The following is a 15,335-nucleotide window of genomic DNA, read 5'->3' on the forward strand; positions in this document are numbered from 1 at the left end:
CAACACATGCTGCAATTGTCCTCGTCCTTGAGTTAGAAGGCATGATACCGCCTCGCTGCTTCCGGAGGATCCTATACTGGCCTGCCCGCAGCAGAGATGCAAGCATCCTGCTGGTATCACGACTTTACGACGCGATGCTGCTCCTGCCGTTTGTGCTTGCTCCAAATGCACCTCGGCTCCTGCCGTCCGCTAGCGCTAACAAGGATGTTTAGGAAGGCACAAAACAAATGCACTCTTCCGGTTCCTCCTCCTCCTTCGGCTCTCTCTCGAACGCAAACCTCACCTCACCAGAAGCTGCTTATCTCGGCGGTCGCGAAATCTACGGTCGCTCACCATCACTCGAAGAACACGGATTCCACCCCGACGGTATCACCTTCTGTGAAGCACTCCACGCCCGCCCTCCGCACACAAGATGGCAGAGACAGCTTCCAACCCTGACATTCCCTCAGCCGACGCTGCCAAAGCTGAGCAGCATCAGCGTGCACGCGACGCGGGATGGACTGAGACAAGCGCCTTCGACTATGAAGCCTTCCAGCGCAACGGTGGAGACGATGGCACCTTCTACGGCGAAGGCAAAGTCTACGAGTGGTCGGGCGAGTATGGCGAAGTCGGACCAGAAGTCCCGGAACTCGAGAAAGTCCTCTTCGGCTCAGACCTCATCACACGTGAAGGTGTTCACCGTGCCAACATCGAGATTCAAGTGGCTCTGGAGGGGCCAACCAAAGTAGCCAAGATTGATTCCGTGAGTTACCTCTGTCACGCACCTCGCATGCTCATTCTCACTGACCACCATCACAGTTCGACGATGCCGGACTCCACCCCATCATGCTCGACAATGTCAAGCGCTGCGGCTACAAGACCCCGACCCCGATCCAAGCCTACACGATCCCCGCCGTCCAGATGGGCCACGATGTGGTTGGCATCGCGCAGACTGGTATGACAACCTTCACATGCTCGAAACCCCCCCGGAGAGAAGCTCACTGACACACAACAGGCTCCGGCAAGACTGCTGCCTACATGATTCCCGTCATCTCGAAGCTCATGGGCAAGGCCAAGAAGCTGTGTGGACCAAAGCCGGATGTCACCACCGGTCTGTACGACCACCGCATGAACCACGTTCGCGCCGAGCCACTCGTCGTCATCGTCGTCCCTACCCGCGAGCTCGCCATCCAGATCTTCGACGAAGCACGCCGCATGTGCTACCGCTCGATGCTTCGCCCATGCGTTGCTTACGGTGGACTGCCGATGAATATTTGCATCGAGGAGTTGGGCAAGGGCTGTGACGTCCTCATTGGCACACCAGGTCGTCTGTGCGATCTTATGGACAAGCCTGACATTCTCACCATGGCACGCGTCAAGTAAGCATACCCACATACCCACCTTCACGGCATTGACTGACATGACACAGGTTCACCATCGTCGACGAGGCCGACGAGATGGTCGACCAGGATTGGGAAGATGAACTCAACAAGATCATGGGTGGTGGTGGTACGTCAATCCACTCTTGCTACAATACAAGCTCCTCACATGCTGACCACTTCACAGACACCAACGAAGACGCTGACCACATCTACATGCTGTTCTCCGCCACCTTCCCCAAGGGTGCCCGCGAGCTGGCTCGCAGCTACATGGCTCAGGATTACCTGCGCATCCGTGTTGGCCGTCCAGGCCAGTCTCACAAGAACATTCGCCAGAATGTCGTCTATGTCGACCAGGACAACAAGCGCGAGGCTCTTTACGACCTCCTCTTCGCCTCAGAGCCGGCTCGTACCCTCATCTTCTGCAACTCAAAGCCCGCTGTCGACTTGCTCGATGACTTCCTGTACAACCGCGGTCTTCCCACCACCTCCATCCACGGTGACCGCAACCAGCGCGAGCGTGAGGACGCCATGTAAGTCATCGCGATCTTACATAATTCTGACCCCACATACTGACCGCTCCCAGTCGCGCCTTCCGCACCGGTCGTGCTCCTATCCTCATCGCCACCGGCATCTCTTCTCGTGGTTGGGACGTCAAGGATGTCAAGCATGTCATCAACTACGACCTTCCCAGCCAGATGTATGGCGGCATCACTGAGTACGTCCACCGCATCGGTCGCACCGCCCGCATCGGCAACCAGGGCTTGGCCACCTCTTTCTACAACGACCGCAATGAGGATCTTGCACAGGATCTCGTCAACATTCTGGTCGAGTGTGACTGCGAAGTCCCCGATTTCCTCCAGCACCTCGTTCCTGAGGGTGGTGTCGATGAGATCCAGTGGGACGACAACTCCGACGACGAGGCTGAGGCTGGCGATGGCGGCGATGGCGCTTGGGGTGATGCCGCTCCTGACACCGATGGCGGCGCTCCTGTCGCTGACGGCTTTGGCGGGGCCGATGGTGGCTTCCAGGCTGCCGATGATGGCTTCAAGACCGATGGTGGCGATGCCGGCGCTTCTGCTTGGTAGGCTCCTCGCCTCCACTACTCGTCACTTGCTTGTGTGACTGGCTTCACGGCTGGTTAACAACATGCGACACTGCATTTACGACTTTGCGCGACACATGGGCAGCCCTTTGACTCTTGATGAGCATGGACGGGTCTTGCAAATTTGTTGGTTCGGCGAGAGCGTCGACTGGTCTTTACCAACTGGTCTTGCTGGCGCCGCCAACCACAGAATGGGAACATGGGAAAAGGAGTTTAGCGTGTACAACTTTCAGGAAAAGGGACGAAACGAGTGCAAGGTCTCACAAAACAAAAAAAATCATAATGGGAAAAGAAGTTGGGTGTGTACAATAGTTAGAAAAAGGGACGAAACGAGTACGAGGTCTCACAAAACCAGCATCTGATCTCGTCTCATCTTGACTCGTGATGTTGTCGTTGACCAGCCGCCGTGAAGCCAAATTTTGGTCGTTGCCAACATCCATGACGTATAGACCCGACTTCACATGGAATCATCAACACAACCTCATCGACGTGTTGCTCAAGTATAGCGCAGGTGTTCACATACTTCGCATCTGCTCATCAACATCTCATCAGAACCTTACCACAACTCAATCCAAAAGCAAAGAGACACCACGATGGCTAACAGCCTTTTCTCCCCTCACGGCAAAGCCGGTCCTATCGTATGTCCCCACCCTTCCACATATCATTTCTCACCTCTGCCTAACTTGCCCAAAAATCTATTTCTCTCACTTCTCGCTTCTTGTGCCCCAAGCTGATGAGTGCTTTAGAGATCTACCGCCCCACTCCTCATCGGACTCGGAATTGGTGGCGGCTTCTTGTACTGGTTGAGGTTTCAGGGCACGCATAAAGGGGATGTGACGAAGAAGGTACCGCCTAAGGCGAGTGGGCCTATGGGTGGGAGTGTGTGATGAGGTATTTCGGGAGGCAAGAGGACTGTCGTGGGTATAGGGGTTGGGGGTGGAGGCGGAGTTGGGGTTGGAGAGCATAGATGGAGATCAGGTAATGGAGGGTGGAGTGGCGTGTGATGAAAGGTTTTTGGATGTGGAGCTGTGTAAATACATATAGATGACGAAAAGCTATTGCTCTCGACGATGGTATTCGTTTGGGTGGCTGAGTTGAATAGCCAAATTGCCTCGTCGATGCGCCAACTTTCGAACGCATTGATGCGTACAAAGGTGACGATGTCGTTGGGGGCTGGTTGCTCGAACGGATGTCGTCGTTTCTTTTTGCTTGTCCCACCCACTTCGGTCGTTAACGGATATTGGCCATGCATATGAAGCAGGAACTGTGACTGTGATCGAGGCCTTTCTCGCCAGTTCATTATGTGATCATGATAATTATGTTCATCCTGTACGTCTATGCTCGTTCCTGTCCATTCGTCCAATGCCGTCCCGTATATCGTATCCCATGCTCTTCCTTATGCATTCATCTCATTCCAATCATGTCACTCATCTTCACAACCCAAAGTTTCCTCGTCAGTCACCCATCCGCGGGCTCACAAAAATCCCAAGCGCCATCGCTCAAAATCGCAGCACCCAAAATCAAAATTCCCCTCAAGCCCTTACCCGATCAAACAAATCATAATCCCTTCCATCTCTTCCCATAAACCGTCCAAAAGCATACCTCGGCGTCTCATACTGCCCAGGCACAGAAGCAGGAGCAGCATTAACCCTCGCCCTCCCAAAGCCTCTCACACTATCCGCGACACTGACCTTCGACGCCGCCGCAGCTGGCACAGACATCACCTGCATCCCCGGCGTACTGCTCAGCAACCTCGTCACCAGATCCGTCTTGCTCACGGGGTTGCGGAAGGCGACATCGTCGAGCAAACGACTCTGGTGGAAGAGCTCCTTGATGCCGGCAAAAGTATTGAGGTCTGCTGGGAAGGTTGCGTGGCGGAGTGAGCTTGGTGGGAAGATCGCCAGGTATGCCAAAGCGTAGATCGTGACGAAGACGGTCAGGGCGTAGTATGCTGGCATATGTGCTGAGATCCGGACCGTCTGTAGGGAGATGTAGAATTGCGCCCAGAACACGCCGCCAGCGAGGATCGGGAGGGCTGTTGCCAGGATTGTGATGAAGGAGGTGAGAGCAACGCGCCAGTGTCTGTTGAAGATCGCGCTCAGAGTGACGAAGAATGGGAGGTCTGCAGCGTAGCTGACCAAGATCGTGCGTTCAGCGACGTCGCCCCATGCGTTCGCGGCTTTCTCCGGATCACCGTGACGCGTTTGGTGCGAGGTCAGAGAGGCGAAGGGGGCGAGGTGACGGTATGCGAGGTCGATGTCCATCCAGAAGAGGAGACACAGCATCGCGAGGAGGGTCGGAACGAAGCTGTAGAGGAAGTTTGTGCCAGAGTAACCCATGCCGCTGACTGCTGCGGGGACCATTGGGTCGAAGCCGTTGGAGACGGCGGTGGACGGGAGGTATGACACGATCAGGAAGGCGATGAGGAGGACGATTGCGATGATTGGCCAGAGGATGGCCAGGAAAGGTCGGAGATACCAGGGCAGGGCGGAGCCGTGGTGTGCGTCGCTGGACACTTCATCTTCTGCTTCGTCGCGTGGTAGCATTGCTTCCTTCGACAGTCGAGGTTGGCCACCTTCGTGGTATGAGCTCAGATCAGAGTAGCGCTTCTCACGGATTTGTCCGTCTACCACGTGGTGGCTGCGGGCTTGTTTGTCTGGCACGCCATAAGTGTGGAAGACTTCATCCGGGCGATGTGCTGCGTGGAAGTAGCCCAGTTGAGGGACACCTTCACCAAGACCATCGAGAGCATTGCTGCGCTCGAGTAGAACTGCCATGTCCGCCAGGCTTCGAGAATCCCACTTCAGTCCAGTCGAGCTTCGCCTGAGCCAGATGAAGAGAGTGATCAAAGCTACCAGTAGTAGTATGTATAGCGCAATGACCACCCAGATGACGCCCTGAGTAGCGAGCCAGCTCCAACGAGCTTGGTTGTCTTGGTAGACGTTGAAGGCACTACCAAGCAGCGGAATGGTGAAAAGCTGGAGCCATGCCACCAGTAGGAAAATGCCAACCACTGGCTGTCTTGCACCGAAGTGACCAAAGTATGGCAGAACGAAACCTTTTGGTTGCAATGGCAACTTTGCTCCCGCCATGCGGCTGATGACTCGTCGTGAAGATCCCATCGCGATGAACGGCGTTACGCGGTAGACAGCTTTCTGGATCTCAAAGAGCCACATCAGCAGGATCATGCCAAGAATCGTTGGCAGATATTGGAAGACGAAGTATCGCCCGTCTCCAAGCGATGCATATCTCCAGAGTCCCGTGTTGCCTCGGCTCCATGCCGCTGCGAAGATCAGCAAGATGACATAAACCACAAGCAGCAGGATGTAGGTGCCAAGCTGTAGTGGTCGTAGTATGCCGGGCACGAAGTTGAGAGGTGGCTGTCGCGATTCATCTTCCGGCACTGGTACGAAGACGTTTGGCCCTTGTTCGTGGCGGAGGCCTGGAGGGTACAGCTGCGGGGATTCGATGCTGATGTGATCCGAGTTTCGTGCTGGAGGGTCGGAAAATGGTGACTGTTCAACAATGTCCCTCTCCTCTTGTGCTACTGGCTCATATCGACCGCTTGGAGCTTGAAAGGGCATTTGCGTGCCGGCTGGAATCTGATATGGGTAGTCACCCTCAATGCCAGGTCCTCCAACATATCGCCTACTTCCTCTCACTTCTTCGTCTCGTGTAAGTTGATCGAGGGCGAAGTGGATGTAGGGTGTATCGTCAACGCCTGGAGTCGGGGCATTCTGCTCGCGATCCATATCCTGGGCGACGGAGCTGCGAGCATCAGTGGGCGAGATGTGGCTCTCCCTTTTTGCGCCATTGTCCTCGGTGACCATGCTGGCTACTGGCTTCCTTCGTATGCCTCCTGCCTTGAGCTGAGCCTGTGCAGGCAGCAATGGTTGCTCGACAGATGCTGCAGCTTGTTCTTGGCTCAGCCTTCGCTCGCCGTGGCCTCTCATGGGCGTCTTCCTGAACTGTTCCTGGACTGGTACTTCCACATGCTGCTGAAGTGGGAGGAGATCGCGAGATTGTTGAGGCGTCCTGTATCGAGAGGGTGGAGTCTGGAAGCGAGTGATTGTGTGGGAGGAAGCTCCAGCTGCCCGAGCATTGATCAGATCGTTGCTATGCGTTGATGAGTTGGAGCCAGATAGCGAGTAGTAGTCCTCGGAGGCGGTAATGGACTGTTGGGAAGGTCGACTATGTATTACGCTGGGGTTGGAGACTGTTAATCAATGTTAGCTGCCATGCGCTGGACAGTGGAGGAGTGGAGGTGAAGCTGTGCATGAGCTGGCAAGGATATCGCAGCTCTGCCTGCATACATCCCCATTGAGGCGTTCCCCCAATGCTACCATCTTACATACCATTAGTGTGGCGTACGACGTATCCGTTGTCGGTGGGCGACAAGTTGGTCGACATTGATCTCGGTGATCAATGCTACTGTATTATCGTGGTAAGGACTGTTGCATTCTTCTAGTGTACGCGCACGTGTGATAAGGGAGCGATAGAGAGCAATGCAAGACAGAGCGACCATGGGTCGGAGTGCAGGTCAAGTCAACGGCAAAGGAACGTCCCTACATGTACCTATCCACAATACCATAATGCCTTGTAGCAATATCGAGAGGTTGGCGGATGCACCGGGATGGCAGGAGAGGAGGTTGGGACGTCTTTTGGCGCAATTCATTGGGCCTGTGTTTGGTATTCCGTGTATTTCCTGGTCAGCTATTACACTGTGATCGTTAGTTAGGGGTGTTGTGCTCGTGCTGAGTATGTCGTGCGTCATGTGAAAGAGTACATGTTGTGGTGTAGCTGTTGAAGAGGAGCTGGAGGATTTGAAACTTGGGCGCGTGGCTGGGGAACTTTCTTAATCAATATGCTCCCATCAAATATTGCTTGACTGATCTGACCGGCAACTTCCGACTCTTTCCGCATCTCAACTTGCTTGAAGGAGGTCCTCCACGACATAGCTCCAGCTCGTATCACGACCACCACCCCCAAACCTCCTCTCAAACACCACACAAGATGCCTGGACTACTCGGAAAGAAGTTCCCCACGCCCGTCGGTATGTGCGCGAACGATGGTGGGCGCGCAATGGCTGCCGGAGCGGAGACTGACGAAGCGTGATAGCACGACCGATGTGGCCTTTCTACACTGCCGGTACGATCATATCACCCGGATGAGCGAGAAGAATGGAAAAAATAGCATGGAGACTGTGTGGGCAGAGTGATAAGATACTGAGATTGTGATACAGGCCTCATCATTGCATACGGCATCAACTCCTTCGCGACGGTTCTTGCAAACAGTGCGTATACCCTTCGATCACTATCGCGACCTTCAAAAAGATTCTCCTGCCGGCATTTGTGGAGTGACTTATGACTTGGGTAAAGACTAACATGGACTTTGAATAGCCGACGAGTACAAGAACGACCCAAGAAACCCAAACGCAAGGAAAGTGGGCGAGGACAAGGACCTGAAGCACTAGATGGGCCGTGAAGCATGAGCATGAGGCGGTAGAAACACTTCGAGTGCGATAGAAGGCATGGCTACAACGATACGAGAATGGCCTTGAAGCCAGACTCCAGGCCAAGCAGTACGGTGAGACGTGCTGTACATATATACCACCAGAAACCTCGTCTCTCGGACTACGAAATCATTAGAAGTTCTCACAATGGTTCATCTCCGTCCGCGCAGGAGGTAGGTTCATGAAATGATGTGAAGGAGACTTGCCATGAGGTGTGAATATCCGAGGATGTTCAAGCGCAAGGGCCATCTGGTACGATACGCATTCTAGCGAACACTGCAATGGCCACATAGACTGCATCCTCGCCCGCTCAAAATGCCGCCCATGGACTTCTTCAGGTGCAGATCTTGCGCTCAGAGCCGGACCACAGCTCCAAGAGTCCATAAGGTTGCCCAGTTTACAGCACTTCTGTCTTGTTCATGCGGAATGCTCCTCTCCTTCGCAGTAGCAGCAAATGTTGTCACAACGCACTCTCATCCACCGAAGGATGCAGTGAGTTCCAAAGCTGCCGGGAAAGATAGCATCACATCCGGTCACAATAGAGGTCTCGTGCCAATACTCTTCCCTATATCATCATGCATACTGAGCTCTATTCGGATAACACCTCCCACATTTCCGAGCCTATAGCAATGAAAGCCATCTCACAGCGACACTTCCGACCTATAGCACCTCAGGGCGACGTGTCAGAGGCAGACCGCAAAAGGGCAACGCTATGGGCAACTTGACAGCCACGTCAATGCGCATGCATGACAGCGCCCTCCCATATTCTCAGCACTGAACTGCGGTTCCAAAGCTACGGTGTCTTCGCCAGCTCATACATCGATGCGCACATGCAGACATGGGGATCGAGAATACTATGTTAGGCGCGATGAAGAAACACGAGATTGACACGATTTGTGAATAAACGCAGTGGTACACGCTATGTACCCGAAGCAATCGCTGTAGCCGCCGGCGATGCGGGCATTGGGTAGCTTGCTATTTCAGTACGCGAAGTAGCCGCTGTGGTTGTACAAGGATAGCTGGGGAAGTGATTGATTGCTCGATGGAGCGAGTGCGAGTCCATGCAGTGCTGCAGGGCGTCAGATATCGGTAACATGAGCCGATTCGCAGGCTCTACGGGAAGTTGGGCAGCATTTGATGAAGGACGTCAGATGTGTTGTGATGGAGGCGGCGAGCGAGACAGCGCTGTTCTGTCCATGGGGTGCGGTATGTGTATACGTGACTTTAGAGTGGAGGGAGTACTGCATTTGCATAGACTCGATCGTCATTGTCAACCTCTGAATCGTAACGTGGTACCAATCTCGGCGGCAGTCGAAGGTGTGGGCAGACAAAAGGAAGGTTGCTCTGAGGGAAAGCGGTGCCAGTTATCGCCGCGACGGACATTCCGGGCGGGCGATCAGCAGATTCAGAAGTCAGATTCAGGCAGACTCTTCGCTAACCGGCTTCCTGCCTTCCTACCAAACCGCGGCGCCTCTCTTCCCACCAACACTACTAAGCTTAACCTAACACCCTACTCCTCCTCCTCGCCGACATACCGCACTCGACGCCTTTCTTGCGGCCTCGAGTTGCTGCGAACGGTTCGCCTTGTTCTTTGACAGGTACGTGGCCATTCCCGCCGACAGCCATCCAAGCACACATCAGACACACCAAGTCAGCTGGCGGGCAGCACGAGGCGGTGCATTGCTGGACAGCTGGGCTTTCCTTTACTTGCCGTCCTCATATCACTCCTCCCCTCCTTCCCATATACACTGCTGCAATTCACTACGGCTGCCGCTTCGGTGTGTGTGCACAAACACGGCGCTCATTAACCGGCCGAGCGCTTTGTGCTGTCTTTGACAACATAATTGTCTCGCACCTCCGCAAGCAAGCAAGCTTCTCGCCCATCCCCACCGCCCTTTGTCGCTCACCGGCTACTTACTACTCACCTTTGACCTCCTCCACACGACACTGCCTACGAAGGACAACACCTTACCTTTCTTCTTCTACCACAGGCACCACACAGTCCTACGCTCGGTAGAAATACTGAGCAGCGACACGAACCCTACCACCACAACAACCCGAAAACCCTCACCAGCTGAGGTCACCCGCAACCATGACGACAATGGTACGTCCTCCCCAACACCGCTCGACCGCCCTGTCACGCCCCCGTCAGGCACACGGGCACACGACGCAGTCCCGTATGGCAGGAGGAGATGTTGACATGTTGGCAGGACCTCCGCGTGGGGAACAAGTACCGCATCGGTCGCAAGATCGGAAGCGGCTCATTCGGCGACATCTATCTGGGTAGGACAAACAAAGCAATACTGAAGCCTGACACACACATACTGACATCCTACCTCAGGCACTAACATCATCTCCGGCGAGGAGATCGCCATCAAGCTCGAGTCGGTCAAGGCCAAGCACCCACAGCTGGAGTACGAGGCACGCGTCTACAAGTCCCTTGCTGGCGGTGTCGGCATCCCATTCGTGAGATGGTTCGGAACGGAGTGCGACTACAACGCCATGGTGCTCGATCTCCTCGGCCCATCGCTCGAGGACCTCTTCAACTTCTGCAACCGCAAGTTCTCCCTCAAGACCGTCCTCTTGCTCGCCGACCAGCTCATCTCCCGCATTGAGTACATCCACGCCAAGTCCTTCATCCACCGCGACATCAAGCCGGACAACTTCCTCATGGGTATTGGCAAGCGTGGTAACCAGGTCAATGTGATCGATTTCGGTCTGGCCAAGAAGTACCGCGACCCGAAGACCCACTTCCACATCCCGTACAGAGAGAACAAGAACCTCACTGGTACCGCCCGTTACGCCTCGATCAACACTCACTTGGGTGTCGGTAAGTCATAGAACGATGTGCTTATACTGTTCATCAGTACTGACTTTCTCACAGAGCAATCTCGTCGTGACGACATGGAGTCTCTGGGCTACGTCATGCTCTACTTCTGCCGTGGCTCCCTCCCATGGCAAGGCCTGAAGGCTGCCACCAAGAAGCAGAAGTACGATAGAATCATGGAGAAGAAGATGACTACGCCAACCGAGGTCCTCTGCCGCGGCTTCCCCAACGAGTTCGCCATCTACCTCAACTACACTCGCAGCCTGCGCTTCGACGACAAGCCAGACTACTCGTACCTCCGCAAGATCTTCCGTGATCTGTTCGTGCGTGAGGGCTTCCAGTACGACTACGTCTTCGACTGGACTGTCTACAAGTACCAAAAGAATGCCCAGGCCATCGCAGCTGCCCAGAACCCGACTGGTGCCGAGGACCCAGAGCAGGAGAAGGCTGGCCGCACTCGCAACACCGCACAGGCTACTGGCGGACAGACTGGCGTCAGCAAGGCGCGTGCTGGGAACGTGCAGTCGAGAGAGGGCACTAACATGTGAGTGTGCACATACACATGACCTGCCTATGATCTCCGTCTTGTAAGGCGCCTTCTCCTCTGCGGTCGAACTTGCTTTGGCGCGAGGGGATAGAAAACTTCGGCTAACGAATACTCTTTGTCATACAGGAATGTGCAGACTCGTGGCGCAAGCAAGCGTGCTGCGGACCAGACCGGCTACAACAACTTTTGAACGGCATGATCAAGGGCAGGGCTGTCGCACACTTTCAACTCTCGACAAGGCGGTGCAGCCTCAACAACTGTACGCGTTTTGACAACTTCTGGATCCGACCAAGGAGCCAGGAAGACTTTTCATATCGGTATCGGTGCACTCGTACATGGCGGGCTCATCGTTTCGCTTCTCTGCATGGTTCAAAGCACGCTGTCCTTCCGGATGGATCTTCGACAAACATGCGTTAATGGGAGAAGCGGAATGTTGAGTTTGCAGCACAAAGGCAGCGTAACAGCAAACTGGCAGTGTCACTCGGCAGGGCTTTCGGCATCGTTCATTTGGAGTAACGACTTGCTGGATTCATCTGCAGGCTTCCTGGGCCACCTGACTCTCCCTTGTTACTGCTTACCCGATGCATGCAATCACCAACATCCCGACAACTTTTGACGACAAAACACCAAAAACAAGTTCTGTTTCCTTGGCAAGGACGATTTCTTTTTCTGGCTGGCTATGCGACGATGGAGCTTCTCTTCGAAACGGTAATAATGGAATAGCTTCCTGCGCGATGGTTCATGGCTGAGTGGCAATTCCGGGGTGGTCAAAGGGGATGAGAGTACAGAGGCGAGGCATCGACATGGATTTCAACGACCTTTCTTCGCACACGACGAGCAGCACGCCGGGCACATGGATATGGCATGTTTTCAAGCAACAACGTCTGGGTGGGATTGGGAGGGAAGCACATGGAGGAAAGGCCGATGATGCTTTGAGGATGTGAGGGTTTTGCCTGTTTGCTCAGCTTTGTGCGTTCTCTCGGGGTATGTAGTTGTGTATGCGTTCCGTCCAACAATCTCACCGTATCGTGTGCGTGAGGTCCGTGGTCATCCGTGATGAGGCGTTGGGAAGAGGTGAGGTCGTTTCATATGTTTCATCCATGTCTGGGCGGTTGTGCCGGAGATCTGGGTGCTGGGATGTCATCTGAAGGTTGTAGAGTCAGGACGTGGGGTGGCTGTTTGATTGTGAAGAAGAGTTGCTGGGAGGAACGTGGACGACTGTTCCCAGTGGACGTGCATAACTGTACTGTAGACGTGAAGTCGTTTGAAGTTATGCTAGCACGTGCGCTGGATCTAGTTCTATTCCTGTTCATCTTTTGATTCCTGGCGGACTTTGAACAGATCTGACGCTAGCGAAGTATGAAACCGGGTGATGTTGATTGGTTGCTTAACTTTCGGTGCATTGACACCTTCGATGGTGGTATGCGACTTATTTGCCAACGACTTTCTCTTACCACAATTACTGCGTGAGGAAAGTGCTATTAGGAAGAGGTGAAGATAGAGATAAGAGCGAGATGTTTACATCTTCATGCGCAACGTGTCGATTGAGGAGTCTGATTAGGACGAAGGAGGTGGCCAGGAGGAGGAGAACGGCACAATATGTGGCGAGGCCATTAGCGGCGTTGAGGCCTTTTACGACGTCGCCGAGTAGGCAGAGGAGGGGTTTGGTGCCTACACGAGCAGCACCAACGGCGTCCCCGAAGCTGGTTCCCTTTACGCGGAGGCAGGAAGTCTCGCTTCTTGAGTCTTTGTATACGTCTGGCAGCATTACGAGGGAGGAATGGAGAGAGAGTGTTGTGGTGCAGGCTGGCTTGAAAGATGAAGAGCAAGGGACAGAGGAACGAGTTAGACGGCTGAGAGAATGGTACTCGGGAGACATTGTGCCTGGTGTTCTGCTGGAAGAGGAGGAGGTGAGGGTTTATGAGAGGTTGTTTGGGAAGGCTAGAGAGTTTGAGGTTGGCGTGGAGCAGGAAGAGGGAGATGTTGAAGAGCAGGCTGGCACGGGAGTCTTGAGGGAGGGGACGGAGGGAGTGCTGGAGGAGGTTGAGTTTGACGAAGAGCTGGATATTGAAGATGAGGAGGATGTGACTAGGAGGAGAAGTAGTGGGAATGAGAGACTTGCGGATGATATCAGAGCTGCTATGGAAGGCGAGCAAGAGTCGGAGAGGGATGAAGTGGCAGAAGGTGATGATGGACAGGATGCTTTCTTACGGACACATCCTCTATCGATCGCAAACCGATTCGCGACTTCGCCCGCTACTCTACAGCTACCGAAGCTCCCCTTCATCGATCCCGTCACAGCTATGCTCTCCGGTATATCGAATACGCACCTGAACGAAACGGCACATCGCGTCTTTGGCGGTCCTGGCCTGCCGTACAGTACTTCTACACCTACAAGAGGAAGAGCAATGCCACAGAAGCCGATTGCGCTTGATGCATATCAGGGACAGATGGCAGAGATTGAGGCGGATGTGTACATGAGCACCATCATGCCGGGCATGTACTCGAGCATCATAAGCACTCTGACGGAGACGAGGAAGCGGCTAGGTACTGCGTGGGCTGAAGATATGGTTCGCAAAGCTGAAGCTGGAGAGCTGCGGATCCTCGACGCTGGCGGCAGTGGTGCTGGTGTCCTGGCTGTGAGGGAGATGCTTAGAGCTGAATGGGAGCGTATGCATGAAGACGGCCATGGAGACGAGAGTCCAATGGCACTTGCTGAGCTTGACGGGAAAGCTGGCGGCGAGAGTGCAATGCCACCGATGGGCTCAGCTACGGTCTTGAGTGGGTCCGATACCCTACGGAAAAGAGCCAGCAAGCTCCTGGACAACACTACGTTCGTGCCGAGATTGCCAGACTATGTCCACACCGAAGTGGCAAAACAGCATGGCAAGTTCGACATCGTCATTGCACCACACACACTTTGGCCGCTGAAGGAAGACTACATCCGCAAGACCCACGTCCAGAACCTCTGGAGCCTTCTCTCAAACAACGGCGGCATTCTCCTGCTCCTCGAGAAGGGCGTAGCACGAGGTTTCGAGCTCATCGCGGGTGCCCGCGATATGCTCCTCGACTCCCGCATCGCCTCTCCTGACTCCCTTTCCCGTCAACGAGATATTACTGAACCCATTCAGAAGGACCTCGAAGTGGAATGGGAGAACTTGACTTCCGTCCCGAAGGAGACTGGTATGATCATCGCACCTTGCACAAACCACTCAAGCTGTCCGATGTACACACAGAAGGGCTTGGTGAAAGGACGTCGCGACATCTGCGCCTTCGAACAACGCTATCACCGCCCTCAATTCCTGCAAACCATCTTCGGCACCAAAGGCCGCAACCACGAAAACGTCGAATTCTCCTACATCAGCGTCATGCGCGGCCGTGACCTCCGCAAAACAACCACCTCCACCATCGAACAAACCCCCGAAGCCCGCGACGCCGCCTTCAAAGGCTACGAAGCCTCCACCCAGGACCCACACTCGCTCTCCCTCCCCCGCACCATCCTCCCACCCATCAAACGCAAAGGCCACGTAATCCTCGACCTCTGCACCCCAGCCGGCAAACTAGAGCGCTGGACAGTTCCCCGCTCTTTCAGCAAGCAGGCCTACCGCGACGCACGCAAATCCCAATGGGGTGATCTCTGGGCCATGGGCGCTAAGACTTCTATACCGAGAACCCCGACCATCAAGCGGAACCGCCTGGACCCAGAGTATGCGGATCTTGATGTGAAGAGTGTCAAGGGGGATGGGCAGAAGGCGAGGAGTGAGCAGGCGAAGTGGGAGAAGAGGGAGGCGAGGAGGGGAAGGGGGACCGCGGGTGGCTTGAGTACGGATGAGTATGGAAGGGTTGTTGTGGGGGGTGAGAGGGTTGGTGTTGCTGGGGAGGTTTTGAATGGAGGGAAGAGGAGAGGGGGGATCAAGGTTAAGGGGATTAGGGATAAGAGGGATAAGCGGGGGGATGGGAATGGGAGGAGGAAGAATCTGGACTAG

The 15,335-nt window shown here is 54.5% G+C and overlaps 6 protein-coding genes across 6 annotated transcripts; 5 read left to right on the top strand and 1 right to left on the bottom strand.

Moving 5' to 3' along the window:
- Positions 1 to 412: 412 nt before the first annotated feature.
- CLAFUR5_14333 (ATP-dependent RNA helicase DED1) lies at positions 413 to 2,446 on the top strand (the record flags this gene model as incomplete). The annotated part of the gene is made up of 6 exons (XM_047913481.1): positions 413 to 742; positions 799 to 934; positions 995 to 1,358; positions 1,409 to 1,488; positions 1,546 to 1,891; positions 1,945 to 2,446. 6 exons carry the CDS (start codon positions 413 to 415, stop codon positions 2,444 to 2,446), a joined length of 1,758 nt encoding a protein of 585 aa, XP_047769427.1.
- Positions 2,447 to 3,056: 610 nt separating this feature from the next.
- CLAFUR5_14334 (uncharacterized protein) lies at positions 3,057 to 3,350 on the top strand (the record flags this gene model as incomplete). Its single annotated transcript, XM_047913482.1, has 2 exons — positions 3,057 to 3,101; positions 3,210 to 3,350. The coding sequence occupies 2 exons, from the start codon at positions 3,057 to 3,059 to the stop codon at positions 3,348 to 3,350; spliced, it is 186 nt and encodes a 61-aa protein (XP_047769422.1).
- A 645-nt stretch (positions 3,351 to 3,995) lies between these two features.
- On the bottom strand, positions 3,996 to 6,873 carry CLAFUR5_14335 (uncharacterized protein; the record flags this gene model as incomplete). The annotated part of the gene is made up of 2 exons (XM_047913483.1): positions 3,996 to 6,679; positions 6,819 to 6,873. 2 exons carry the CDS (start codon positions 6,871 to 6,873, stop codon positions 3,996 to 3,998), a joined length of 2,739 nt encoding a protein of 912 aa, XP_047769421.1.
- A 603-nt stretch (positions 6,874 to 7,476) lies between these two features.
- Positions 7,477 to 7,936, top strand: CLAFUR5_14336 (ATP synthase subunit J, mitochondrial; the record flags this gene model as incomplete). Its single annotated transcript, XM_047913484.1, has 4 exons — positions 7,477 to 7,516; positions 7,582 to 7,611; positions 7,706 to 7,756; positions 7,863 to 7,936. 4 exons carry the CDS (start codon positions 7,477 to 7,479, stop codon positions 7,934 to 7,936), a joined length of 195 nt encoding a protein of 64 aa, XP_047769424.1.
- A 2,131-nt stretch (positions 7,937 to 10,067) lies between these two features.
- On the top strand, positions 10,068 to 11,350 carry CLAFUR5_14337 (Casein kinase I hhp1; the record flags this gene model as incomplete). Its single annotated transcript, XM_047913485.1, has 4 exons — positions 10,068 to 10,079; positions 10,186 to 10,258; positions 10,317 to 10,805; positions 10,860 to 11,350. The coding sequence occupies 4 exons, from the start codon at positions 10,068 to 10,070 to the stop codon at positions 11,348 to 11,350; spliced, it is 1,065 nt and encodes a 354-aa protein (XP_047769423.1).
- A 1,513-nt stretch (positions 11,351 to 12,863) lies between these two features.
- Positions 12,864 to 15,335, top strand: CLAFUR5_14338 (putative S-adenosyl-L-methionine-dependent RNA methyltransferase RSM22, mitochondrial; the record flags this gene model as incomplete). The annotated part of the gene is made up of 1 exon (XM_047913486.1): positions 12,864 to 15,335. The coding sequence occupies one exon, from the start codon at positions 12,864 to 12,866 to the stop codon at positions 15,333 to 15,335; it is 2,472 nt and encodes an 823-aa protein (XP_047769459.1).

The sequence above is a fragment of the Fulvia fulva genome, chromosome 13, assembly GCF_020509005.1.
Source record: "Fulvia fulva chromosome 13, complete sequence".
Taxonomy (NCBI): Eukaryota; Fungi; Ascomycota; class Dothideomycetes; order Mycosphaerellales; family Mycosphaerellaceae; genus Fulvia; species Fulvia fulva.